This window comes from Macrobrachium nipponense, chromosome 32, assembly GCF_015104395.2.
Source record: "Macrobrachium nipponense isolate FS-2020 chromosome 32, ASM1510439v2, whole genome shotgun sequence".
NCBI classification, from domain to species: Eukaryota; Metazoa; Arthropoda; class Malacostraca; order Decapoda; family Palaemonidae; genus Macrobrachium; species Macrobrachium nipponense.
The window spans coordinates 22,218,331-22,246,291 of NC_061094.1; the positions used below are offsets into that span (position 1 = coordinate 22,218,331).

Here is a 27,961-nt window from a genome sequence, read left to right on the forward strand (position 1 = left end):
TTCATCTCAAAAAAGTCTTGCTGAGAACTGGAAAGCTGCTACATAGAGTCAATCCCTGTAAATGTTGAAGTCCCATGAAGCTGGTGACAGAAGGATGATGTTAGGGTAGGTTTTGTACCAACGTCCCAGGTTCACACATTTCAGGGTTTGTATCTTGAGATAAAATGAAGGTATACATTTGAGGAATGTTGAAGGTCTGAACTCCCTGCTTTTTGTAAATTAAACTGTCCAGGGACTTCGCTCTTTCATGAAATAAAGATGCATATTATTGTAACTATTCACAAGCTTCTTTTCTGCCTTGGAAATCTGTTTCTCGCTTCATGAGAATCATTACAGTAATTAATCTTGATTCCACTGTATAGTCTTAACGTGGAAAATCTTTCTGCATAAAAATGGATAAATACTGCGAGTGCGAAAATCAAGAATTGGAAATAAACTCTGTTCATCAAGTTAACAGCTAATACTTAATGGGACATAAGTAAGACAAGGCGGTGAAAGTAATCCCCATCAAAACACAAAAGTAATTAATCTTTCAAAATGAGGACATACAACAAAACTAGTTGCTAAAATTACAAATTAGGCCTGGCTTGTTTCACAATTTCACAAACAATGCGAGTTTTAATAAAAAAGAAATATATATATATATATATATATATATATATATATATATATATATATATATAAATTAGAATTCTCCCTAAAAGTGTAGCAAAACTATGAAAACGCAGCCTAAATTACAAATGAAGATAAATGGAACTTTAACAAGAGGCAAAATAATCTAAAATTGTTTCCTACTCAACGTTACAATTCCAATTTCCGAAGTTTAATTTTTGTATTGCATAGCTTTTACCTACCAATAAGCACTGATGGCTGAAAGGGTTAGGTAATTACTTCAGTATTATTTACAATGACTAGCATATTACTTATTCACATTGACTAGCTTATTACCTATTAATAACGGCTAGCAATACCATATAAGTGTTCCTGAGGAAGTCGACAACGGTATCATGACCCGGACCGAAAGTTTTACGTAACAATTGAATACTCAAGAAATCGTAATTATATATAGCCCACACGCCACACATGTTATATGTCTTAGAAATAACGCCGAAACTAGTCAGGATTTACACTTTGGCTTTAATTTTCCCAGTGGTAATTATATATATATATATATATATATATATATATATATTATATATATATATATATTATATACAGTGGTATATATAAATTCACAATTTATATGAAAGGGGAAACATTACAAACATACAGACAGTTGGGAACCAAAACTCCACACCTGACAGGTGCCTGGGTTTTGATCCCTACACTCATTTGTGGCTTAGGTCGGGTACTCTGTGTATAATATGACTATCTTTCTTCCCGAAGATGTAAATCTTTTTCATATTTTTTGTGGCTTAGGTCAGGTAGTCTGCGTACAAATATGACAAACCGTCTTCCGTAACCTGTAAACATTTTTCTTATTTCTTTGAAATTAATGGATCAAGTTTATACATAACCTTGACTGATATTCTTATTCCTACAAAACCTTCCTTTCATAAACCTTGACTGATATTCTTATTCCTACAAAACCTTCCTTTCATAAAACTAGACTCGTTGATGTTTCTTTCCAGTGCATTATCTGAAAAACTATTTTGTAATTGCCCAGTTGGCTGTATGATTGTTTTCACTAACATAAATGAAAATTATACAATTCACCAGTGCATATCTTACACACTTTTAATGGTGTTCTTTTGTCTTTTCCACTAGTTTTCTAGTTTGACCAGAATAAAAGTTATCACAAGACTTACAAGGAATTTTATGTTCAAATTGTTGGTATTGTCGTGAGTTTTTTTCATAAGTACACATTTCACTGCTTTATTATTCTTAAATACTACATTAACTCCAAAATTCTTGATTAAATGGGGAATATCTTTCAAATAATTATTTTATAGTAGTATAGCAGATTATTTTGTGTTGTTTCTTTTTTCTTTTGATACATAGTGTTTTTTTTATTGTCAAATTGGTTGCCATTAATGAATTGAAAATGATAAAAATATGAAAGCTGTAAATCTGGTGTGCTGGTAATTCTATATGAAAGTGAGTATATAGACAAAATGAATAATCTTTTGATTGATGAAATTACATAGAAAGAACTAAATAAAAATCATATAGACAGTGAACAGTCATGTCGATAGAAGAGTTGAAGAGCCATTGAAAGGAAATGAAAACCTAATAAAAACAAGTTGTGTGTTACCTCTCTGTCATTAACATATGCGTACAGAACAATAAAAACTCAGAAACAAATTTTCCCGTCAGGCCAGTTATTAGTTTGGTTGTTTCCGCATTCTCAACATTTCAGCAGAATACCTTATTGACATTATTAAGCCTTTTGGTTGGTACCATCTCTAATGTTGATATAAACAGTGATAGAGGAGAAACTAATAATAGGAGCTGATATGAATGGCAGGGTGGGAGAGAGAAGAGATGGGTATGAGGAGGTACACAGAGGCCATGGGTTTGGAATTGGAAATGAAGATGGGGAGTATTTATTGGAGATGGCTCAGAGTTTTGAATTGGCCTTTATGTACACATGGTTTCGAAAGTTAGATAGGTACTTGATAAATTATGAAAGTGGAGGATTGCAGAGCCAAATAGATTACATCTTAGTTAGAGGAGTTGACAAAAGGAATGTGACAAACTGCAAAGTGATCTCGGGAGAAGAGTGTGTTAACCCTGGATAGGTTTCGCTATTTTGGTACCCTGTTGAAGGTGTGTGGGGTCGAGCTCGACCTGAGCACCTAGAAAATTTTGTGAAAATTCAAAAACTGTAGCTATTTTAATTTCTAAAATAAATTTCACCATTGCCGAACACTACTGAAAAGATAAATCATACCCATCTACAAATTAAATATTTATTACAAATATATTAAAAAAATAAGTATAAAAAAAATAATTTACAAAAATATTTACAAAAAAGACAAAATAAGCTATATACACACAAAAATTGAGAGAATCCTTCCTAAAACTACTATTTACAATATGTGACTGCCAGAAAAGGTGTCGGACCCATAGAGGTTAAAATCTGCAAAAGGGAAAAAAGGTTAAGTTTTGGCAAAAAAAAAAAAAAAAAAAAAAAAAATCAAAATTTCATGAATTATTTTTGGTACCTAAATGAAATAGGAAGTGAATAATTTTTCATGGAATAAACTCATATTATCCTAGAACGGAATTATGTAAAAAGATCTGCACTAAGATGTAATTTACTGTTATAACAGGGGCAAAATCTAAAGGTAAAACAAGATTATATAGAGATATGTCAACTCACTTTTCGGGATGTAAACAAAATGGCCACAATCCACACCAACTTTGACTGCCAAATATGCCACCTGAACTATCTGACTTACGCTAACAAAACTATGAATTGAATTTGCTATGGTGAACCTACTGCTCTTTTTTTATTTAATAATATATGAGGGTGTATAGCCATTATTGCAGTTAGGAAGCTTTGTCACAAGATAAAGCTCGGAAATTTTATTCTCTCTCTCCTCTCTCTCTCTCTCTCTCTCTCTCTCTCTCTCCCCTCTCTTCCTAAAGTGTGTGAGGGTTTATTGACATAAGCTGATGTAATCTGTCACCAGAAAAGGCACAGACCACTACTCCCCCCCCAATGTCTCGCCCTCTCGTCTCTGTAAGATTTCAAACTTGAGGAAAAGGCAGACAGGATTTGGGTAAATTGAGTGTCATCAAGGATAGTGATGGAAATATATTATATAGGGATGAAGACATTAAGAAGAATAACGAGAGTATTTTGAACAACTGTTAAATACTGAAAATGAGAGAGAGGAGATGGGGGAAGCACAGAGGGTGGAGGGACCAGTGATGGCGATACAGGATACAGAAGTGAAGGGAGCATTAAGGAAAATGAAGAATGGTTAATCACCAGGTCCATCGCAGTTCCAAATTGAAATGCTCAAATTACTAGGTACAGAGGGGAAGAAGTGGATAATGGATTTATTAAGAGCTATATGTGAAGAGGAAGAAATGCCCAGGAACTGGATGGAGAGTCTAATAGTGTGTATATATATATATATATATATATATATATATATATATATATATATATATATATATATATATATATATATATATATATACACACACACAACCAGAAGGGAGTTGTCATGAATTGTGGTAACTACAGGGGAATTAAACTAACAGAGGATGGATTGAAAGTTTTAGAGAGAATACTGGATGAGAGATTAAGAGAGTTTGTAAAGATTGGGAAACAGCAGTATGGATTCATGAGAGGCAGAGGGACGGTGGATGCCATCTTCATACTATGGTAAGACAGCTACAGGAAAAGAGGCTAGAGGGAAACCAGGATTTCTATTGTGCATTTATAGGCCTAGAGAAAGCATATAATAGAATCCCAAGAAAATTGATGTTTTGGTGTTTAAGGAAAAGGAAAGTCCCAGAAAAGTTGGTTAGGCTGGTCGAGATGATATAAAAGAACGAGCACAAAAGTGATAACAACAGTTTGGGAAACAGAAAACTTTGAAGTTAGTGTTGGATTACATCAGGGGTCAGCATTAAGCCCATTTTTGTTTGTGCTGGTCATGGAAGTGTTGAGTGAAGAGATTAGTTATGAAGAGCTGTGAGAGTTGTTGTACGCCAATGATCTGGTGATTACTGCTGAAAATGAGGAGGACCTCCAGAGGAGGGTTGGAGGGTGGGAGGAGTCCTTAGAGAGGGGTGGCTTAAAGGTGAATGTGAATAAAACAGAGGTTTTGCTGAGCAGTAGGGAAGACAGTGACAGAATAGTAATACAAGAAAGAAGAGGCTCGATTACAAAACAAGCAGAAAAGTTTAAATACTTAGGATCTACTTTAAGTCAAGAGGGAGGATGTGAGGCTGAAGTTGACAGTAAGATAAAAGCTGCAAGGGGGGAAGTGGAGAGAGGTAGCTGGAGTACTGTGTGATAAGAAAATGCCAATCAAGCTAAAAGTCAAGATATATAACACAGTGATAAGACCAGTGTTAACGTATGGAGCAGAAACATGGGCTCTAAGAAGAAAAGAGGAAGTAAAGTTTGAGAGAACAGAATGAGAATGCTGAGGTGGATTATGGGAATATCGCTGCTTGAGAAACTGGAAAATGATGAAATAAGAAGGGCAGGCAGGCTTAGTAAAGATTACAGAGGTGATAAGAGAGTCACGATTGACATGGTATGGGCATGTGTTGAAGATGGATAACAAGGACAGAGTGAAGAGGGCTTGGGAGGAACCTGTTAAAGGAAGAAGATCAAGAGGGAGACAGAGAAATAGATGGCGAGATAAAGTGAAGGAAGATATGGATAGAAGGCAGTGGGGAAGGCACATCAGGCATCCGACCCCTTAATGTAGGGATAACGGTGGGAAAGATCTCTGATGCTGATATAAGGAATAATGTTAACTTGATGTGTAAACTGAATAATGTACAGATGAATAGTGGAACCAGGCCTGTGAGTTTTGACGGAACTTCACCATTCACAAAGATACCTTTCGACGATCTGCTGGCGTTGTTATCGGATACATGAGGGAACAAAGGTGGATATACCGACTTCCAATATTTTATCTAGTAAAATTTATTAAAATATGTGTTAAAGAATGTAAATTTGAATTCAACGGGAAATTTTACTCCAAATTTTGATATGGCAATAGGTAACCCTTATTTCGAGTGTTAAGTAATTTGTATGTAGAATTTGTTTAAAGCATATTATTTAAAAAATAAAGCGCCTCAGTGGCGTGGTTGGTATGGTGTTGGCGTCCCACCTCGGTGGTCTCGGGTTCGATTCTCGGCCATTTCATTGAGGAGCGAGAGATGTGTATTTCTGGTGATAGAAGTTCACTCTCGACGTGGTTCGGAAGTCACGTAAAGCCGTTGGTCCCGTTGCTGAATAACCACGGTTCCGTGCAACATAAAAGCACCATACAAACAAACAGTATTAAAAAATATTCCACGCAAAATAATATAGTTGAATTATATTGACGATATAACTTGTATTTAGCAAAGGAACGAAATTATACATAACTTCTTTGACATCTCGAAATGGAAAAGACGGTAGCCTACCACTTTTGGATTACCTATGATTTGTGCCTCAGGCAATGGATTAAATTTCGCCTCTGTCAATTCCCAAGGCGAGTGTTGTGTAAAACACCAAATGACTGCAATTTAGAAAAGTAAAGTGGCGTTGCCCATGAAGATGTTGAACATAATTAGGGAATTGTGTAGGGAAATATGAAAAAGCCAGAAGCTCCTAATATCCGTGGAAGATGAATTGGTTCCTTCAGTGAACTGAAATATACATTTGACGAAACCTGACAAATCTGAGTATACAGAGAAAATAATCTTCTGAGTGACGAATGTACATGTAAAGAAAAAAGACAGTGTGCACAGTCATATCAATAGAAAAGTTTAAGAGCGTTTAAAACGAAATGAAAACCTAACAAAAAGAAGTTCTGTGTGCCTTCTCTGTCATTACCATATAGAATTACCGTATAGAATAATGAAACTTCGCAAAACAAAGTTTCTTGGTGGGCCAATTATTAGTTCAGTTGGTTCTGCATCTTTATTTTTATCACTAGCAAAATACTTACTGGATATTATAACCCGTAGGTAATAACTATCTGTGAGTCTAATAGAAAGGGCAAAAAAGATAGTTTATTCTATTAATGCACTGGCAAGAAACACCATTGAGTCTAGATTTATAATATAATTTTTTTTTTTTTTTATTCAAGATGTAGATATCCGTCAAGATATGTAAACAGTTGATCCGTTAATTTAAAAATATATAAAATGTTTACATTTTAAGGAAGGTAGTGGTTATTATGGGGAAAAAGGAAAATAAAATTTTGAAACTGATTACCAGACTTGGGCCACAAATGAGTGTACAGTTCGCCCCTGGCACATGTCATGTGGAGTTTTGGTTTCCAGCGGTCTGTGTGTTTGTTTCTACTGCTTCCTTAGCATAGATATTGTGATTTTCTATAGCTGTGTATGAGTCCTTTATTAATGAATTAATCCTAAACTATACTCGGTTTTTTTCCATCTGTCCACCCGCCTGTGGTGTTTTTGTATGGTAACACTGCGTCCCGGGCTTTAGATATTTACATTCAGCTTACATTCAACGATTATAATAATATCCTATTTCGAATATTAACGGTGTAATTCGCATACAGTAAATTATTAAAACACTTCAGTTGCAATTGTACACCCAGATATCCTTTTATTTACCTAAAACTTACACATAGCATAAATATCTAAAGCCCGGGGCGCAGTGTTACCATACGCAAACACCACAGGCAGGTGGACAGATGGAAAAAAACAGAGTATAGTCAAGATTTACACCCAGTCTTTAATTTTCCTAGTGATAATTAGATATAATAATTATGTATTCAAGTAGGTAATTAAATATATAATGTGTGTGTTTATGTGTGTATGTATATTTGTAGAATCATCTGGTCGCCTTCTGCTTCTTGATTTCTTCACACATTTTTTAATATTCTTGTCACTACAAAGCCTAAGATCCAAATGGAAGAATATGAAAAAAATATTGCCCCTCATAGCAGGATTCTAACTTGCATGTGGTGTATCAGAATGAGGTTATATTACCTACCTGACCACAAATACCAAACAGAAGAGTTAAAAAAAAAAAGTTCTGACCTCCGTGGCAAGATTCGAACCCACGTTTGGAGTATCAGTATCCACCTGACCATCATGGTCTGCTGCATAATGTGACCTCATCTTCATACTAATTTACCTAACTTCATCATGGTCATCCCGTAGGGGGATAGTGCCGTCAGTGCACCTCATACGGTGCAGTGTAGGCATTATTTAAGGTCCTTTGCAGCGTGCCTTCGACCCCTAGCTGCAACCCCTTTCACTCCTTTCACTGTACCTCCTGTCATATTCTCTTCTTCCATCCTACTTTCCACCCTCTCCTAATTCAATTCAATTCAATTCAATTCATCATGGTCAGGAGGATAACTTGACGCCATTCTGATACTCAGGATACCGGTGGTTCCAATTCTGCTACAGGCTTCAAAATTTCTCCATACTCTTTCATTGGGATCTTGGGCTCCGTAGTGACAAGCGTATCCATAAAGTATGTAAGGGCACTGTGGTTACTGCAATTACACGCACATACACACTTAAGTATCTGTATATCACGAGTTTCACGACAGCTCAATTTTACAAAGATACCAAGGATTTAGAATGCTTAGGTATCCATCAAGAGTCCTAGAGTTATCAAGAAGCTTGGCTTGAAAATGATAAATGAGCTAAGTAGCAGGCAGATTCTGATTACATAAATACTTAATTTATGTATATAATGATGAATGAGCGAAACAGTCTTCTTAACACCGTGTAAATGATTAAACACGCAATAATAAAATGGTCATCTGGCAGGTTAAAAAGGATTCAAGTAGTCTCCCATTTGAAATGAAAGTAACCCAGCATGACTTGCTGCTTAAGGTTTGGATGGAAGCAAATTAAAAGAGCCAAGATTCCATGAAAGGCCCCCATGTCATCTTGCGGCGGTTGAATCGAACATAGCGTTTTTATGTAGCGTTAAGCCCCATCCAAACGGTCGAACTTTGCCCGCCAGACTTTGTTCGATGTGACGTCAGAAGTGGAGAAACTGCGGATAAGGTTTTGACTTTTCTCGCTCTTCTGACGTCACATTGCACAAAGTTCGACCGTGTGGACGTGGCTTAGAATGTGGTGCTAGGCGATGCGGTCTGGCTCAGTTGTGCTACGTGCACGACTTCAAATCCTCACAACAGTAGTAGTGGAAGTTAAGAATGCGAACGCCTGAAAAACTTGCACGGCAAATGGGAGTCTTTGTTTCCTGTGAAGTGTGGAACAGCTGTCGGGGCGAGAAGAGCAATTCATACAAGCGCCAAGTGAATGATGTCTTGTCCTTATTTATTCTCTTGTGGGCAATGAATAGGTACGAGAAAAAAATGAGGGTGAATGACGAATTACAACACAACGAGATAGATTCTTTTGGTTTATCTTAATTGCTTGACGCAGCTAAAATGAGGAGAGAATGTCTGTTTTAAATAACTTTTCTTCAGAATGAAATATAGGACATAATGTAAACATTAACGACAATATTCAAATAACAATATGAGTAGTTAAAAATATCGGTATCTGCCACTTATATATATATATATATATATATATATATATATATATATATATATATATATATATATAGTTTGCACTTGATATGTGGGATTATGTATGCATGTTTGTATTTAATTATTGTGTAGTGAACTGTAAGTAATGCAGTTATGCATATGTAGAAAAAATATATCTAGTGTTCATGCAACTGAATGGCTGTGTAACACTGCGCTTGAATGAATGGGAGTACCCCCCGCTAGCTGATAGCTCACACCGTTACATGGAATTGGCGTTGGGTGGGTTAATGGGGTGGGGGAGGTAATCCCCCGCCACACCTGTTCTTGGATACCTTTGGGAGACATGAGTACAATCGGAGCTTTGAGCAGGAGCTTCCTCCAGGTGGACGAGAGGGAGGATGTGGAGGGGAGGGAGTTGAGGGCGCTCCTTTGCCGCCCCTCCTTCCTCCCTCGGCGGATGTTTCTCCTCTCTACCTATAAGCTGCTCTGATCAGTGTCCATGTCTGACCAGCTGTTTGCTTTGAAGCGTAGGTTGATTGAAGCACTAAATGAATGATATATTACGATTATGCTGACTTTATAAATGCTTGCGACAAATTAAATTCTCTCTCTCTCTCTCTCTCTCTCTCTCTCTCTCTCTCTCTCTCTCTCTCTCTCTCACACAAACAACAAGAAATATTACTGTTAATTTGTTCTTGTTTTTGTTTAAGAGCATTCGACAAATGTGATTTAGAATTGTAATGTGTGAGTTGAGTCGGAATGTGTAGTACATCTCTTCATACACTTCGCTTATCCTCGGACTGTTATATAGAAAAGTAAAGAAAAGGTGCAGGTACTGTCTTGATCCGCCCTTCTTGTGGCGTTGGGGACATCAAGAAAAAGCCTGAGCGTTCTTTTCAAGACCTTGGTCCCTCTGATCGTATCTCGTCGCAGTTTGCCACTGAGGCTTGAAGGAATGTGAGTTCATAGTCGCATATGCTTTTAATAAGTTTGGCTACGTCTGTGTTTATTTGCTGCCGTGTTGCCCGTATATTCATCTCTGCTGTAGTTCGTTGATGCGGTGGAATGGCTCTCCGGATTATGAAACATCAGCTGTTTCAAAAATGGCAGAGAAAAATATAATAGGAAATAAATTTTGAAGCCTTTGGGACAACAAAAGTTGTGTTATACAACATCAATAAACCTATAGATTTATATATAGTTTTGTTAGTCACGGTTTAAGAATTTCAAGTTAGTGACTGAAGATAGATAGTGCGCAAATACCGACCACAGTAACTAGTCTATTTACAGGAGGCTTGGATCCATGTTAGTTTATTCTAAAGTATATGGCTATGACTGAGTGCCTTTACTGTATCACAGTAGATAGTATATTTGACAGTGGGTTGAATTTCAGTAAATTCATCTTAATTGCGGAAATAGCTTAAAAAGCAGCGTAGAGTCCAAAAGTAAAGTGGAGTGAGCGTCTATGTTCATGAAATAATTTGGGGATTTCATAAATGTTTTAATCTGCTTGTTGGGCTCCTTAATGTGGCTCCTCATATGACATTAATAGTAATTCAGTTTATTATGTTGCGGCCATTCGGTGTCTGTTTGAGGCATGTACGTGCTGTCATTTCCTTTCGGGAATTCAAAATAGAGAGAATTAGTAAAAACTTTAAACATTTTAAAGCAGTTATTATTATTTCATAGTAAAACATTGTTTCTTGCTTTTTCCCAAAACGTGAGACAAAATCTTCTTTTCCTTCTCAGCTAAATAACTAGTCTGGATCGCTGTTTTTATGAGCTTCCTACAGCCATTTCTGTTTAAACGTTCATTTTATTTTTATTTATTTATTTATTTATTTATTTTTGACGGCTGCTCTTCCTACCTCGAACCTTCCTTTATTTATCCACGTTTAAAACTAGCACTGAGTTTGGCTGCCTTGCCCTCGTGTTGGTAAGGTAGAGACAGACGAACTAGGCGAAGAAATACAATTATTATTATTATTATTATTATTATTATTATTATTATTATTATTATTATTATTATTATTATTATTATATTAATACCACATTTTCATTGGAATTGTTAGTGCGCAATAACTGCTTGTCAGAGTATCAGCCTGCACATTCTGTTGAGGTACACGGGGTCTCGTGCCCTGCACCACAAGGGCAGGTTGGGTTGGGCTATTATCACGGTACACTCGGAAACTGACTTCCAAATACGTCGTGTGTAGTTCACAGAAGTCATTGTAGAGAATGCTATGCATTGCTTGTCATCGCCTGCGTTAATTAAGAGAAGAGACTCTCTCTCTCTCTCTCTCTCCTTCTCTCTCTCTCTCTCTCTCTCTCTCTCTCTCTCTATATATATATATATATATATATATATATATATATATATATATATATGCCTATAGATATACATATATGCACTGGAGTACTTACTGTAGCATTTGAAATTACTAAGTTTTCGTTTCAATTATGAATTCAGCAGTAATCCCTGTGTAACTGTCGTTATATTTGTAGTGTATGACGCAGAACTGAATGCCATTTGAGTGGACATTGTGGCTAAAGATACAAGTTTCTTTTAGACGCTGTCGTCAGCTTATCTCAGTAATTGTTTTCAGTCACTGGAGACCTGTCAGTGTGACATTTGTTACATCTGCTGCCGTTAACAAAAAAAGTTAAAATCGAGTTGTTCCAAGCAATCATGAGCTTGGCGTGATATGTTGCTTTTTTCCATGACTTTCAAATATCAAATCTAAACTAATATAATCGGTTAACTCCTTTCGGATAATAGGTATATTGTAATGATCCCGAAAAAATACTGTATTAAAAAAAGTTAATGAGCATGCATTTCTAAATGTTGCATAAAAAGACTTTGGAGATTGTCACTTGCACAGGTTATGTAAGAAAAAAGTTGGAACACGGAGAGCATCGGAACTCTGTGACCTGAAAACTTGGTTCCGACACATTGAATCATTTACAGCCCATTGGAGGATCTTCTGAAGTGGAACCCAACGAATTCAACGGAGAATTTCTATGGGAAGTCTATAGAAGGAGGCTGTTTATAGGCCGGAGAAATTGGGGAACCGACGCAGGCTCGGTCACTCACTCGAAGTAAAGAAGTTGCCTCTGTTTAGCTTAACTATAAGTTAAGTGTATCTTAGTTTGACCAGACCACTGAGCTGATTAACAGCTTTCCTAGGGCTGGCCCGAAGGATTGGATATTTTTACGTGGGTAGGAACCAATTGGTCATCTAACCTACAGCTTACTGTGGGATCCGAACCACATTATATCGAGAAATGAATTTCTATCACCAGAAATAAATTCCTCTGATTCCGCGTTGGCCGAGCCGAGAACCGAACTTCGGACCACCGGATTGGTAACCGAGCGCGAAATCCACTCGTCCAACGAGTAACTTAGCTCAAATGTAACTACCGGTATTTTTCCATTCGTAAGGTACACTGATTTCTTATTTTTTGGGTATAACGCATGGAATAATGATTGGTTTGCGCTCGATTGAGTAAATCGAAGATTTCCATCTCGCGTGAGAGGTCACCTAATCACTTCCCCTTGGGTCAAGTACCTCTCACATACTTCTTATCCAACCCCAATGTTCATTCCATGTCTGGTTAATTAAGGGCACTGAGTACCCCACCCCCTAGCATCCCTCTGCCCCTCTTCTCTTATAGTTAGTCTTTTTAAACTTTAGAAATGAAGTCTGATAAAACCCTCAACTTAACGCTCCCGCACAATCAGGAACATGAAGGTCCTATATGGCAGAGTTAATAGAGTGCACTCAATTAATGCTGCTATGTGGTAGCGATTAACGGAGCCTTTCAGGGGATGGAATTTGTTCTAAAAACGCTAAGGGAACCCTTTCTCTCTCCGCTTCCGCCCTGCCTGCCTGCGGGTCATTTGAAAGGGAAAGTTAAACCCAATCCCCAGTTTAGGTTTAGTAACCTTCACACCGTCCCTTCTCTCTCTCTCTCTCTCTCTCTCTCTCTCTCTCTCTCTCTCTCTCTCTCTCTCTCCTTCCATACACAGATATATATATATATATATATATATATATATATATATATATATATATATATAATTATTCAGTTTTTGCATACAGTCGACAGTAGATAAGACATGCGACAAATTAGAGAGAAAGAAAATATTTGCTGAACGTCATTGAAGTGAAAGTAGAAATTTGAGAATGATCGAATATCTTTTAGAGTGATAGAGATCTTAGTTTGGCAAAAACCTCAAATATTTTATAGTTACAATGACGCATATACTTTTGAAGTCTCTAAATCCTTATTATTATTATTATTATTTATTATTATTATTATTATTATTATTCATTATTATTATTATTATTATTATTATTATTATTTTGGAAGGAGACCCTCTTTCAAACAAGTCTTATTGAAAGATATTGCTGCAATAAAAAAATTAGAGAAGACTATTTACAAGTTGAATGCAGCTGATGCAGCAATATCTTTCAATAAGACATTATTATTATTATTATTATTATTAATATTATTATTATTATTATTATTATTAAAAATCCACTGCTTGACAGTTCTCTCCTAATCAGGGTTGTTCCCAGACAGTTTATCCTTGGCTCCTGCCATGAAAACGGTGCACTTGTTCAGGCTGTACTTTCGATAGAAGAGGGGTGTGGAAAATTGCCCCTGCTGGCATAAGGCCACCATAATCATATATAACAGCAGCGACTGAATCGATTTACAAATTTGTTTACCGCTTTTCAATATTTTATGAGGGAAGGAACAGTTTTCATTTTGAACAATGATTCTAACTATAGTTCGACAGATCTAAACTGATAGATTGTTTTCGTCTTTGGGTAAAAACCCTGTTGCCACATTTACCAGTATCCAGTTTTAAATACCTTAAAGTTTTTAGCGTGTTTTGCTGGACTTAAGCGTTCACTATTGTGATTATAATTTTATTTGTAAATAAAATGAGAAATCGCATTTATAAACGTGACAGATGTTTCAAAAAGCGTTGCCACTTTTCCTTTTACCTTTGACAGGCAATATGCAGGTGGGCAAGCCTATTAAACCATGAAGTTTAAAGGAATTATCTCGTAAGCTACCCTTTGTATAAGCCCCACCGCCCGGTCTAGCTGAGAACTCTAGCGCCAAAAAGAATGACTTCTTGCTTTAACAATAGTCAGTAGGAAAATTAATTTATTCCTACAGAAAGCACGCTGTGAAACGGGCAAATGTAGTTAAGCATTCTGAAAACTTGCAAACAGGCGATGCTGCAAAGGATAGCTGTTATTAAAGTAAGATCATCTGACGACGAAGATTCTTCGTAATGTACATTTTGTATAGAATCATATTATTACAATTTTTGCTATAATTATTGTAAATTTTTTTTTCTCCCAATGATGAGTTTATGTACAACAACGTTATAAAAAGTAAAAATTGTTACACGCATTAGACCGTGAGTGAAAAAGGAAATGAAATTTAGGTAAATCATAACTTGATGAATTAGAATGAGGGGGAAACCTAAAATGAAGAGCAATGAAATCCAAAATATTACAAACTTGTTTAGGAAATGGATAGTATGGCAGACGGAAAATTCAAATAATAAAAAAGAATAAATAGAAGTAATCTACTGGCAAAATTATAAGAAAATGTCATAAGACATACATACTGAATGGCAATTGCCGATTTTTATTACTTTTAATGAAAAATATCATCATATATAATATGTAATATAATAAGCAAAATATAAGGGTATAAGTCATAACAAATATAAAAATAAATAGTCTCAAAAGTAATAGCCAAATAGAATAGGGATCGAGTTTACGGATTTGGATTTATACGGTCAGTTTCATTAGGTACTGTCCCAAATATTGCCTTGCTGGGAGATGGCTGAGGACTTAAGAAGGGGACGATTTAAAGGTTAAGAGAGAACTGGCAACAGGGGTTTTCTCTAGGAAGTAAACAATCTATCAGTTTAGATCTGTCGGACTATAGGAGTGTACTAGAGTCACTACGTAGGAAGTAAGATGTAAAAGAGGTCTGAAAATGGGATTTTCGGATGCTGATATAATTTTTTTTTTTTTTTTTTTTTTTACATTTGCGGATGTGGATGCGGATATCAGTCTTTTAAATTTGCGGAAATTTGATGACTGTACCCTCGCAGATGCGGATACATTGTAAATCTAAATAATTTAGATACGTTTAATTGTTAAAGACGATTTTCATCTAAATAATTCAAAATGATGTGTGACCACATAATATTTAATGTACTAATTAAAAGTAAAAGCATAAGTTGTATTCATGTATGTGTGTGTATACTTTCATATGGACGTACAAACAGTAACAGCGATACACAAACATTTTAGTTGTCTTGGCACAAGGTTGTTTCATTGTCATAGGATGATAAGAGTAACAAAACTCAAAGCTATTCCTCGCATGAGAGAGTTTCCTAAAAAATGCAATACCCTGCTTTTATGATTACAACTGCTGTAAATGACATGAAGTTACTAAAACAAATATGCTTCAAAACCAATATGCTATAACAGAGCTACTTATAAAGTGTATACTGTATGAAATGTGTAATTGTGTATCATGTATTTGTATAATAAAACGAAAAAGACAAATTTAGCAAGAAAAGAAAAATCTGCCTTTAGCTACAATGTATGAGTATATATATATATATATATATATATATATATATAGATATATATATATATATATATATATATATATATATATATAGTATGTATGTATGTATATATATATATATATATATATATATATATATATATATATATATATATATATTATATATATATATTATGTGTGTTTGCGTGTGTATATATGGATGTGCCCACAGTATGTCAATACTGAATTTCCGAAATTATGGGAGTGTTCCTCTTGCAAGCGTGTGCAAGAGATGTTGGGGGTCCGGATAGAGGGCATTGTTGAGCAGTGGACGTGTGAATGGCCTGAGGGGGTTCGCTAGAATTTAAAACTTGGCGATGCAGTGTTTTATCGATTTGTGTCGAGTAATTTTGGGAGAGGACCTTCACACATAAGATGTGCTGGGTTTACATACACGATGATCTCTGAAATTTTATGCATTAATAAATTGCAGCAGCATTTCAGTATAGTATTGCTTAGGTTAAGGTATAATCACACTATGAGCCCGGTAGATGTTTTTATGAGATTTGAGGCTTATCAGTGTTCTCGGGAACTTTCACTTCCATTTCATTTTGGGAATAGAGTGCTCCAGTCTGCTTCCCGCCTGCCGCAAGGTTGGAAAGATACCTAGAATTTTAAATGAATTGCCTGTAGTAGAAATGTCGCTAATGAAAAGGCCTGAGTGGAGTATCCAATGTCTTAGACTTACTAGTGATAATATTTTGAGTTTTGTTAGGATACAGTTTCATTCTCCTTAATTTGCACCATTCATCAATTTTATCTAATTCCATGTTAAGAGAATATGCAACCCCAGGTCTACAATCAGGAGATAAGACCAATGCAGACAATGTAGTCATATGCATAAACAGCATACCTGTTTCGTCGGCTAAATATGTTATGTGTATAAAATATATTTAGAAAAGGGAGGGGGGAGGGGGTTGCCCAAGAACGTTACCTTAAGGAGCAGCAGAGATTACATTCCTGTAGTCCATTAAAGTGCGTTAACAACTAGACACTGCAACGTGTTACGTAAGCATTCATCGATAATACTAAGCAGTTTTCCGCAACTCTCTTTTCGCTAAATTTGGAAACTGGGTCATCAAGATTAACAGAAAAGGGCGTCTAATGTAGACAGACCTTGCAATGCAAAAGATGGAAACGGAGAGAAGCTGTCTTGGAGAGACAGCAGCCTTAAATATTTCGAGAAACTGATGGTAGTGAAAAAAGGAGCAGCATTGGGTAATGTTTTTATTTGGGACTGCTTTCGATAATGACTGTGGACGAAGTGAAAAGGGAAAACTATAAAAAAAAAATGGATAGGTGCAAGAAGGAGGCTGACCGGATCACAAGTGGAATTCTGTGAGTGACTGATTAAGAAGTATAAAGGAAAGGTTTTAAAGGAGTGGGTATAAATGTTGGCTTAGTTCATAGGCCGTGACTGAGAGTTTCATACAGCAATATACGCTGTACAGAAAAGTCAATTGCGCCGAAGACACTTCGGCGCATTTTTTACTTGTCGTCTTTTAAGTTTAATGAAAGTAGGCAACTGCAATATAAAGCTCACTGACAAAAAAGGAAGGTTAATGAACTGCAGATTGCAATTTTATCTTGGATTTAGATGAAACTACTGAAGCCAGGTGCTGCAATGATTACATATTAAGCGCAATTGCATTGGTACCTTTTTGGGGTTGAATGGTGGTATCTGTTCATCGTAAAAAGATACAGATGAAATCTGGCTTAATATAGAAATCAAAATGTGTGCTGGGGATTGGAATTATTTTTTATGTATTTTCATTTTTATACAAATGTCGGCTTTTGCACCAGCACTGCAGTTGCCTTTTGATCCATAGAAATGTATCAACCTCCTGATTTGTCTATTGACCACCAGGTGTCGATATCGACTGATTTGGAATTTCTTCTTAGATTAGTTAACCGAGGTACAATGGGATTGAACGGAATAAGCCTGAGGAGATCCAGGTTTCTCAGGAATCCAACATAGCCACAGGACCACGATACCTATATATTCTTATATTAAGTTGAAATAAAATTATAAATAAATCTATAAAAATAAATCTAGAGATTAGCATTCTTCAGTTTCAAATGAGAATGGCTAACCGAATTCCCGCGGCAGTAAGACGTATTCATAATTTTCTATCAATGTTCGAGTTCCAAAAGGAAGTCTTAAAAGCAGCAGTGGACAAATGCCACTGCCGTAATGACTGTTTGTTAAAGGTGAACTGACCAAACACTGCATACACACCATGAATGACTTTTCCTTCCATTTAGACAAACACGGGCCCACTTTATATATATATATATATATATATATATATATATACTATATATATATATATATATATATATAATAATAATAATAATAATAATAATAATAATAATAATAATAATAATAATAATAATAATAATAATAATAATAATAATAATAATAAAAGGAGCCATAAAAACGCCAATATATAGAGAGAAAATACTATATTTCAGAGACAGCAGTCTCTGAAATTTAGTATTTTCTCTCTATATTTTGGCGTTTTTATTGGCTCCTTTTATTAGATGGAATTCTGTTGTAACAGAACATTTTTGCCATTCATATATATATATATATATATATATATATATATATATATATATATATATATATATATATATATATATATTACTTCTAGGGCACAATTTTTCACGGATACAACATTCATTGAATAGAATGGCTTCTCACTGTTAACCATGCAGCTGGGTTAACAGTGAGAAAGCCATTCTATTCAATGAATGTTATATATATATATATATATATATATATATATATATATATATATATATATATATATATATATATGTATGTATGTATGTCAGGTGTGGTACAAAAAAGGGCAAAAGATTTCCTGCCTCTATAACAAAGACTTGCTGAGGACTATAACGCTAAAGTTGATTAAGCGCCTGGAAAAGTCTGTTTGGAAGGAAGTATGTGATAGGGACCATTGTTTTTTTTTCCTTTTTTTTTTTTTTTTTAAGCCACGCCCTGTTAGGGGGACACGCCGTAAGTTAAAATAATATATATATATATATATATATATATATATACATATATATATATATATATATATATAAATATACATATATATAGGATATATATATATAACACATATATATATATGTATATATATATATATATATATATACTATATATATATGTATATATATATACATATATATATATGTATATATATATATATATATATATATATATATATATATATATATATAGAGAGAGAAGAGAGAGAGAGAGAGAGAGAGAGAGAGAGAGAGAGAGTCTGCTGGTCACTTTTTCACAGTAACCTCTTCTCGAATTTTCACACCCTTTGGGTACGCTTGTCACTACACAGCTTCATATCCAAATAGAAGACTATGAAGAAAATCTGACGTCCGCAGCAGGATTCGAACCTACATCCGGAGTATCAGAACGAGGGCATGTTTGCAACCTAACCACGAGAAGGATAAAAGTCACTCGCCATTCCTTCATACATCAGGATCCTGTCAAATTTAGATACATTTATTAAAGATAAAAAAATATACACTTGACCACGAGGTGGGTATGGGTTTATTCTAGCTCTTAATAAATGTGTCTTTATGTATATGTGTGGATGAACGGCAACTGACTTATCCTTCTGATGGCCAGGTCGGTAACATGACCTCATTCTGGTACTCTAGATGTGAGTTCGAATTCTGCTACAGACGTCAGAATTTTGTCACATAGTTCCATTTGGATATGATGCTGTATAATGACAAGTTAACCCAAAAAGTGTGAAGAATTCGAGAAGTTAAAAGGGCGTACAGGTAAACACATATTTACACACCCACACATACAAATATATATGTGTGTGTGGTTGTTTAAGTGTTTTTACCTATAAATAATTGATTATTAGCTTATTCTGACGTGGATCTGAAGAAGTAGGTGTGCAAAGTGAAATTTACGATAACAGGACAAATATTATATTTTATGACATTAAAAGGTTGTAATGTAATCACTAACTCGGGGACAAACTGTATAATTTAAAGTTTTTAGGGAGACTTCCGAAATGGGTAGGCTGCTTTGCTCTGTAGAGGGTATAAGAAGAAGAAGAATTTCCGTCAACTCTGGCACACATTCCTTTAACGCCTCCTCAGCTACACTTCTTGGTGTTGGTTAATCATTCAAACCAAAAATGCTTCGGGGAAATTGATACAGGAACGCCTATGAAGCAGGTGTCCGTTCTTTAAAACTTAAATCAGAACCCAATTTTGAATCACTTGTTCTTTTTGTTATTGTAGACCACAGATTGTCAATGCTTTACCGTAAAGACTTGCGTGGTGCGTTCGTACTTCCGTGGGCTCTCCGTCTGATTCGTGGTTGGCGGTATGTCAACAATGGGCCCCCGGCTATCTGTAACTGTTCTGGAAGAAATTTCTTCCTCTTCTTCAATCGAGTGCGAGAATAGTACTGTACTAGAAGCTGGTTTGGATCACTTCCAGGATCGTTTTTATAGGGAGGAAAGGTCCTCACTTTTTCATGAGAAACATGCAAACATTCAAACATTGTACGGTATTACAGTCAGCCTCATGAGATTATTCGATGCTTCAAGGACATCCCCTACCACGCCAAGGTGACACAACGGTTGTATTATAATCACACTTAGTACTACAGTTGGTTCTCATTCGCAAGGAACTTCCCGATGTTGTAAGTTCAACTACGAACTGCGACACCTCTTCAGAAATCGATGATGATTCACCACCCAGTCCCAATTTTGTCATTATCTTGCATGAAGATTGCATTTCTGTAATTAATCAACAGTTCATCTTCTGTATCTCAGCCCCCTCTAAACTATACAACAATACGAGGAAAACGTGGAAAAACGAGACAGGTTACGCCTTACTATATCCATACTTCGTGTGTGTGTGTTTGTAATTTTAATAACCACAGTACCTTCTTAACTTTTGGAAAATATTGTCACTGAACAGCCTAGATCCGAATGAAGAAAGAAATTCAATTCTAACGCCTTGTTCTGGTATTCCGGATGCAAGATCGAATCTCGCCGGTTGTTAGAATTTTATCATTTTCTTCATTTGGATCTTTGCTTCGTATTGACAAGAATTTCCAAAGCGTGAAGAATTTTAGAAGTAGAGAGGGCATAATGGTTATTAAACTAACATTCGTGCCTGATATAAAGTTACCAGTAGTCTCTCTCTCTCTCTCTCTCTCTCTCTCTCTCTCTCTCTCTCTCTCTCTCTCTATATATATATAATATATATATATATATATATATAGATATATACATATGCGTGTGTAGTATTTTTTACCTATATATGTATGTATAATATTAAAAATAATTACTTGAAGTAATTTAGAATAAGTGTGAACTTCACAACTGCTGACTCATTTTATTTTTATTTTTTTTATGACTAAGTTATGCTTATTATATTGTCTTGCTGAAGCTTAACCATTTATCTTTAAGCTGTGTGTTGCGGAAACCCTCCTTTTACTATTCTGGAATGATTTACAATGGGAAGGGTTTACAGATTCGACTGATCTTTTAACTCATATCCTTCAAAATATTTGTTTTGCTTGGTTTATCGATTGCATTTTTTGCTGTCCAAATAAAGAAGGTTTAGGACGCCATAGCGTTTTGTATACACGTATTTTCAAAAAGATGTTACATATTTTCATCATTACGTTTCTTTCAAGCCCAGAGGCGAATTGTTTTTCGTCTATTGGTTAAGTGCGCGACTATTTCCTTGGTCCTAAAGTTTTTTATCAGTGTTTTTTGCAAATTCCTCAGTTTTGTTTTTGTGCCAACTATCTTCTTACTGTAAAAAATGCATAATGAAAACTTTATCACATTCAGAAAAGAGAAAATCAGTATACGTTAGCTACAATATTTTAATATTGTTCTCACTTAATATATAACGGTAAAATAATGAGAGAGAGAGAGAGAGAGAGAGAGAGAGAGAGAGAGAGAGAGAGAGAGAGAGAGAGAGAATAATTTCCGCAACTCATGATAATTTGTTATCCAGTGATGCTATCATCTCCTCTGGGACATAAGCAGGTGAAAGAAATCTGAACACTAAAGAATGCGGAGAATTTCGCCATCCTCTCCTATGAAATATAAACTGGTGGAATAAGCCTGAGAGCACAGAAGAATTCCGAGAATTCCTCATTGACTGAACATTCGGGATTTGTGATTTGTTCCACAAAGACAGTCTCTTGAGGTCACTCTCCTAAACGAGGAGAGGGAGGCGACCTGACTACAAGTTATTTCTAAGCTAGAATGACTGCGATATCAGAGAGGTTCCATTTTCAAATCCTCGGACATTATTGTGAAGACAGAAAAGAACATGAAGCAGGAAAAGGAAGCATACGGGACTCGCAAGCATAAAAAAACCAAGCTTTCTGTCTAACTCAAAGATCCTATGGTGCTTGCATGCATAACATTACAGAATATTCATATAGACTGAAACTGAGATTCGAAAGGAAGCTTATGGAGAGAAGGGCGATTTAAGAGAAGCACCATCTGTATGGTTGGGAGAAGGCAAGAGGACTGGAAGGAAGAGAAAAATGAAAAGGAGGTTAGCTTAGCAGTTCGTTAAGAACACCACTACAGACAGGGAAAGGGACAATGCAGCGCCCCAACTGAAAGAACAGTGAATAATCACATATTTCAGACAACAGGAAATTTGTAGCGTATATTCTTGGGGGACACTTCTTAGGATAAAAGCGATGTTGGTTGACGTATTGCGAAGATACTCGTAGGTGCTGATAAAGAAGATTGACAAAACGAAAGTGACACCGACATGCGTGTAGGCGAGTGAAAGTACAGATTCGCATAGAAATAAATAAATAAAATAAATAAAACCATACAGTGCGTTCATGCAGATGGTAAAGGTGACGTTTTCCTGCTTAAACATGGCACAATTATTAAGCCATAGAGTGGCCGTAAACATCTAAAAAGTCTTAAAAGCTGTTTGTTAAAGGTTAAAACGAAAGACCTATGTACGCAGAAAATGAAATCCAAATCTTGTCATCTAAAATTTTTAGTTTTCTGTAAAAACAAAAAGAAAAGAGAAAGTATATGAATGCATTTTGAAGACACCGACCGTATAGCGGGGAAAATTGACATATTTGTACATATTTTCACATAATCAAGCTTATCATAATCGTAACTCAGCTGTTATCGTGGTCATAAACCGCCACGCAGCACTTCTCATTCATAATTAATGGGAAAAACAAAAGGATTCCAAGACTTTAGTCATCTAATTGGGAGATTTTCCACCAGAAGTGCCGGAAAAACCTTGAGGAACGGTTTCATCGTCTGAGATTGCAAGAAAAGAATAGGATTCTTTTTCTGATTCATAAAAAGAAGAGAAAGTGCTCTCCATGATTGAGAAAATCTTTTATGGTTTGTATAGAAATAAATCAGAGTTACAAAGAAAATACTCTTCTGTTAGACGATTCGCTTCAGGATTAAAAGATAAAGAAATATTCTGTTTATTGACAGGAAAAATGCCTGTATGACAAGAAGATTCCTTTATGTCAAAAGGGGAAATCGCTAAATTCTAATGTTTGAAATAGATCTCTGTGGTGAAAGGAAAATCTATTAGAGGTTTGGGAAATAAATGGAAGAGAGTAATTCAATCTAATTCATTAGAAAGTTAAAATAAAAATAAAAATTTCCTTCATAATGTTTATGAAGATGTTTCTCGTAAGCTTAGGTAGGAATGGAAAATTACTTTTAACTGAATGAAGAAAAAAAGAAAAATAATCATGTTTAAGGAAGAGATTTTCCTGCGTAGAATTGTTCTAGTGATATTGTTACTTTCAGCCTGACCGTAGTTTCTGAGTGTAACGAGAGATTCGCTCGCAGTGAGGAGCCTCAAAAAGGGCACAAATATCATTTACCACGGAAACAACATACACAAATAGGGAATTGTACATCTAAGTGCATCTGTCACACGCGCACACACTGTCCGCTGGACGAAGCCACGAGAGGACGAAATTATCATCAACTAAAAAATTCCCCTTCGGTTTACATATATGAAAATATATCAATTCCGACGTAGAGTGAATTAGATATTAAAGGACATTTGTAGCTCGAATAATTTATATGAATCACGGTGATGTGATAATTATTCATATAGATATATATATATATATATATATATATATATATATATATATATAATATATACACGATTTATATTGGAGTTCAGAGGGTGCGAAGTCAATTATTCTGAGGTCTCTTGTTTTTTCCCAAGCAGTGCTAATAAGGAAGCCTGGCGGGCCCCTTGCTTGACAAGTGAGTCACAACCCAAATATGATATGAATTTTGTTGTTGAAGCTACTTATCATTATTTCTGACGGTTTTTAGTTCTGTTTTTACTTAAGTTTAAGTTATACGCAAGTGTAGTTATCATTCAGTAATCGTCAATTCTTTTCTAAATTTTCGCGTTTACTTAATGCCAACAAAGTGTTTGTCGTAGGTGGATGTTTAGCTCTCCGTAAAACCTTTTGCACTGGTATAGAATCTCTCGGGAATGAACAGTGGAGGCTGCTTAGTGTTGGCACCCAGGAAAAATACTTGACACAATGAAAAGTCTCAACTGAAATGATCAGCAATATTCCAGATTTTGATCTAAAACGTTTGTATTGATCAAGCTCTGTCCAACTGCACTCTGTAGCTGATGTTGTCACATTATCAAACTTCATTTATTAAAAAAAAATAAATAAATAAATAAAGGTAAGCGAGCCTTGTCCAGTGGCCATTTCTATAAGCCAGTTAGTAAGTTTCCTTAACACGGAGGGAAATCCTATAGCCGATCTCTCTGAGGTTTCATTACTTGGGCAGTGCGCGGTTTCTGTTTTGAGGCAGAATAGGCTTTATCAACTTCGAATTGAGTGATTACAAAGGGACTTTAGAGATTTAAACGATGGCAGTCATCACAAGGCTCGTCAGATAAATGAAATCTCCCGGGTGCTAACTGCCTAGGCAGCGTTTATTCCCCCCAGCCATCTGCGTAGAAACTTAGAGTTGAAACTTTCACTTGTGGACTCAGATAAGGGAACGTGCATTCAGTGACTATCTTCACAAGAGCAGCAAAAAAAGAGAAAAAAGGCGGAAGCTGGCGAAGAAATGGTAAAACCTTGTGTTTGTGCGTAATATATATATATATATATATATATATATATATATATATATATATATATATATATATATATATATATAATTAAGGCGTTGAATTAGCAACCTTATCCCTAACCAGAATAACTTAACACTATGAAGCCACCTACTCTAAGAGGAAAAGGCATAGTATGAAACACACACTCACACTCTCTCTCTCTCTCTCTGAAGGGACTATGACAAACCTTACATTATGAGGCAGCACTCCCTGTTTACGTCATCGGTATGAAAAGGTTTTGCCTTTTGTCGTTTCAGTTGCCAAAGGAGTAGCGCCTTCATCCCCAGCCACGTTCACGCCCATCCTGAAGGAGAACGTCTGTTTTATAGTAGCGGCCGTTCTTGTCAACGAAGAAGGACACGTCCTCATGATGCAGGAGGCTAAAAAGTTAGTTAAGACCGAGCACAAAGAGCACGTGTGTATTATTTATTACGTACCTTTCACGTATGCTGATGATTTTCTCATTTTTTTCTGCATTGAAAAGAAGCGAGAGAGAGAGAGAGAGAGAGAGAGAGAGAGAGAGAGAGAGAGAGAGAGAGAGAGAGAGAGAGAGAGAGGTTAAAGTATGTGGCCTTTGCCTTTCATGCGAGTGAAGTCATTTCTTGTATTCCTCTTTTGAGAAATGAGGGAGGGAATGAGTGGATGTATTCATTAATGTAGTGATGTGTTCATCTATTTTTATTGCTTTTTATTTCTTACGGGTTGTTGTTACAAGAAAGAGCCCATTGTGGCGTAAGATTAACAAAATCTAAGGAAAACAGAGAGAGGAGACTTGTATATTGTCATTTTAAATATTTGTATTATTATGGATTTTTAGTCATTTCTGATGAAAAGAGAAGAGAGTCGGAGGTAGGTACGTAGGACATCTTTTTACACAATGATGATTTATTTATTTCAGTTTTTGAGACAAGAAAAGATTCTATTTGGATATTGCCCTTTTATGGACCGATCTTCTCATTTGTATATTTTTAAGTCAAGAGAACATATGTTTGGATTGACTTTCGATATTGACATGAGTACGTATTGCAGTTTTATATATGAATGTTTTTGTGTGTTTCTTTATTGTAGAGAGAATTAGTGTGAGCGAGTGATTTGCTGCATGCGGCATTTATTTCCTTTAGAGAGAAAACAGGAAAATGCTTCCTCATCGAATGTTGGCTCAATTAATTTTTGTTCACGTTTTTGCTTCAGGTCCTGTGCAGGCCAATGGTACCTTCCTGCAGGAAGAATGGAAGAAGGGGAAACCATAGTGGTAAGTTTGGGAAACGATATTTTGTTTTATATGACTTGTATTATATAAGACATGTAGTTTAGCGTTGTATTACTTGACCTTGTAAGCTTAAGCTGATCATCAACCACTTTTAACGCTAGTAAGCTGACTTTTGTACTTGCTTTAGTTAATGTTGATATTAGCGATAATATCGTATTTATAATTGTTGGCCCCCTTACTTATGAACTTCATTATTATTATCTTATGATCATATGACCATACTGCAATGTACAATTCACTTATGATCATATGAACATACTGCAATGTACATTATCTAAGCTGAGGAGATTCAAATTGCAAGGTATCATATGTTTGACCGCCTTAAGTTCGGAGTCAATATTACTACCGTTTTTATCCCACACAGGAAGCTGCAAAGAGAGAAGTTCTGGAAGAAACAGGATTAGAGACAGATATCACAACGTTGCTAATGGTAGAATCAGCCTCAGGTTCATGGTTCAGATTTGTTGTTACGGGAAATGTTACGGGTAAGGAAGAAACCTTCTGCATTCCTTTGCAGAGAACTTATGCCTCAGAGTGGCAATATAGATGAATTTGCTTGGTATTATTTTTTGCAAGGTTATCCAGATTTCAGTTTAGGGCAAGGTTGCTTGCCCTGACAGTCTGTATTCAAGTTTTTCTCTCTCCTTTCCATTTATCTTTTTATTGGAATTTTCCTTCACTTTTAAACCATTTTTGTTTCCTATTAGCTGTTTACCATTTCACATTACTCGAGTTTCTCCCAGTTACCCACATTAGTAATTTAACCAAATTTAGTATTGTCAGTTATTACATAACATTTTTTCTAAGAATATTCTGTAAGAACCATAGGAATGCACATTTCTTATTTGTAGACAATTTTTACTTCCTTATTCCTATAAGGATTTCCACTCCTTTAATAATTTTAATAGACTAGCTGACTTTCGTTTTTCTAAGCCTGCCTAATGGTTTTCAGTAGTTAATGAAAGGATTTGTGCTTTACAAAATCCAGCACTCAAACCTGTGCCCTGTGGCCCATTAGCAGATTTACAAGTCTCCTTCAATTTGACTGAAGCACTTTAGGGCAAAGTCTTTTGTATAAAAAAAATTGCACTTTCACCACTTGTACCTGTATAAACTAAACATTTTTATACTAGTGTTATTGCTATATCGGCATTCAGTACTCAAGATAGGTGGAAAAAATTGAGAAAATATTACTCAAGAAGTGGAGGGAAAACTTCAGAATTGTACTGCGGAAACGAGGATAAATCTCTGACGCAAGGAAACAGAATTATTACATTGCTTAACCCTAATTGTTTCTGGAGATTTATACCATTGTTCTGTTTGCTTTTAATATGCTTTCATTATACCATCAACACAACAGTCTTTCTCACGATTAAAGCAATTTGGCAATTTGCTTTGTTCACGAAAGGCCTGTAAATCTGTAGTTTTTTCAGAAATGCTTGCCTGGCCCACTGGAAGATGGCTAGCCAGCCCTGTTATGCTTTAATTTTCCATGACAAAATCCGAGTGTTGTTCTTTTAAGATAATAGAATTTTATGTAAGGGGGGAAACCAACTTTTTTGACAAGCATCCTCCTCCCTCTTTTGAACAAGGCGTAGTAAAAATGAAGTTTTTTGAACCCAGTGAAAGTTGTTTGTTG

At 35.6% G+C, this 27,961-nt stretch overlaps 1 protein-coding gene across 4 annotated transcripts in view; it reads left to right on the forward strand.

Moving 5' to 3' along the window:
- Positions 1–27,961, forward strand: part of LOC135207271 (8-oxo-dGDP phosphatase NUDT18-like) — a 71,566-nt gene that overhangs the window by 13,006 nt on the left and 30,599 nt on the right. For all 4 annotated transcript variants that reach the window (XR_010312941.1, XR_010312943.1, XM_064238927.1 and 1 more), the window contains 3 exons: positions 25,310–25,439; positions 26,244–26,304; positions 26,687–26,807. Coding sequence is in view for 2 of the 4 variants with exons in the window: in XM_064238927.1 (XP_064094997.1) it covers positions 25,310–25,439; positions 26,244–26,304; positions 26,687–26,807 (312 nt within the window). In the remaining 2 variants the exon portion in view is untranslated. The remainder of the gene's footprint in view (positions 1–25,309; positions 25,440–26,243; positions 26,305–26,686; positions 26,808–27,961) is intronic.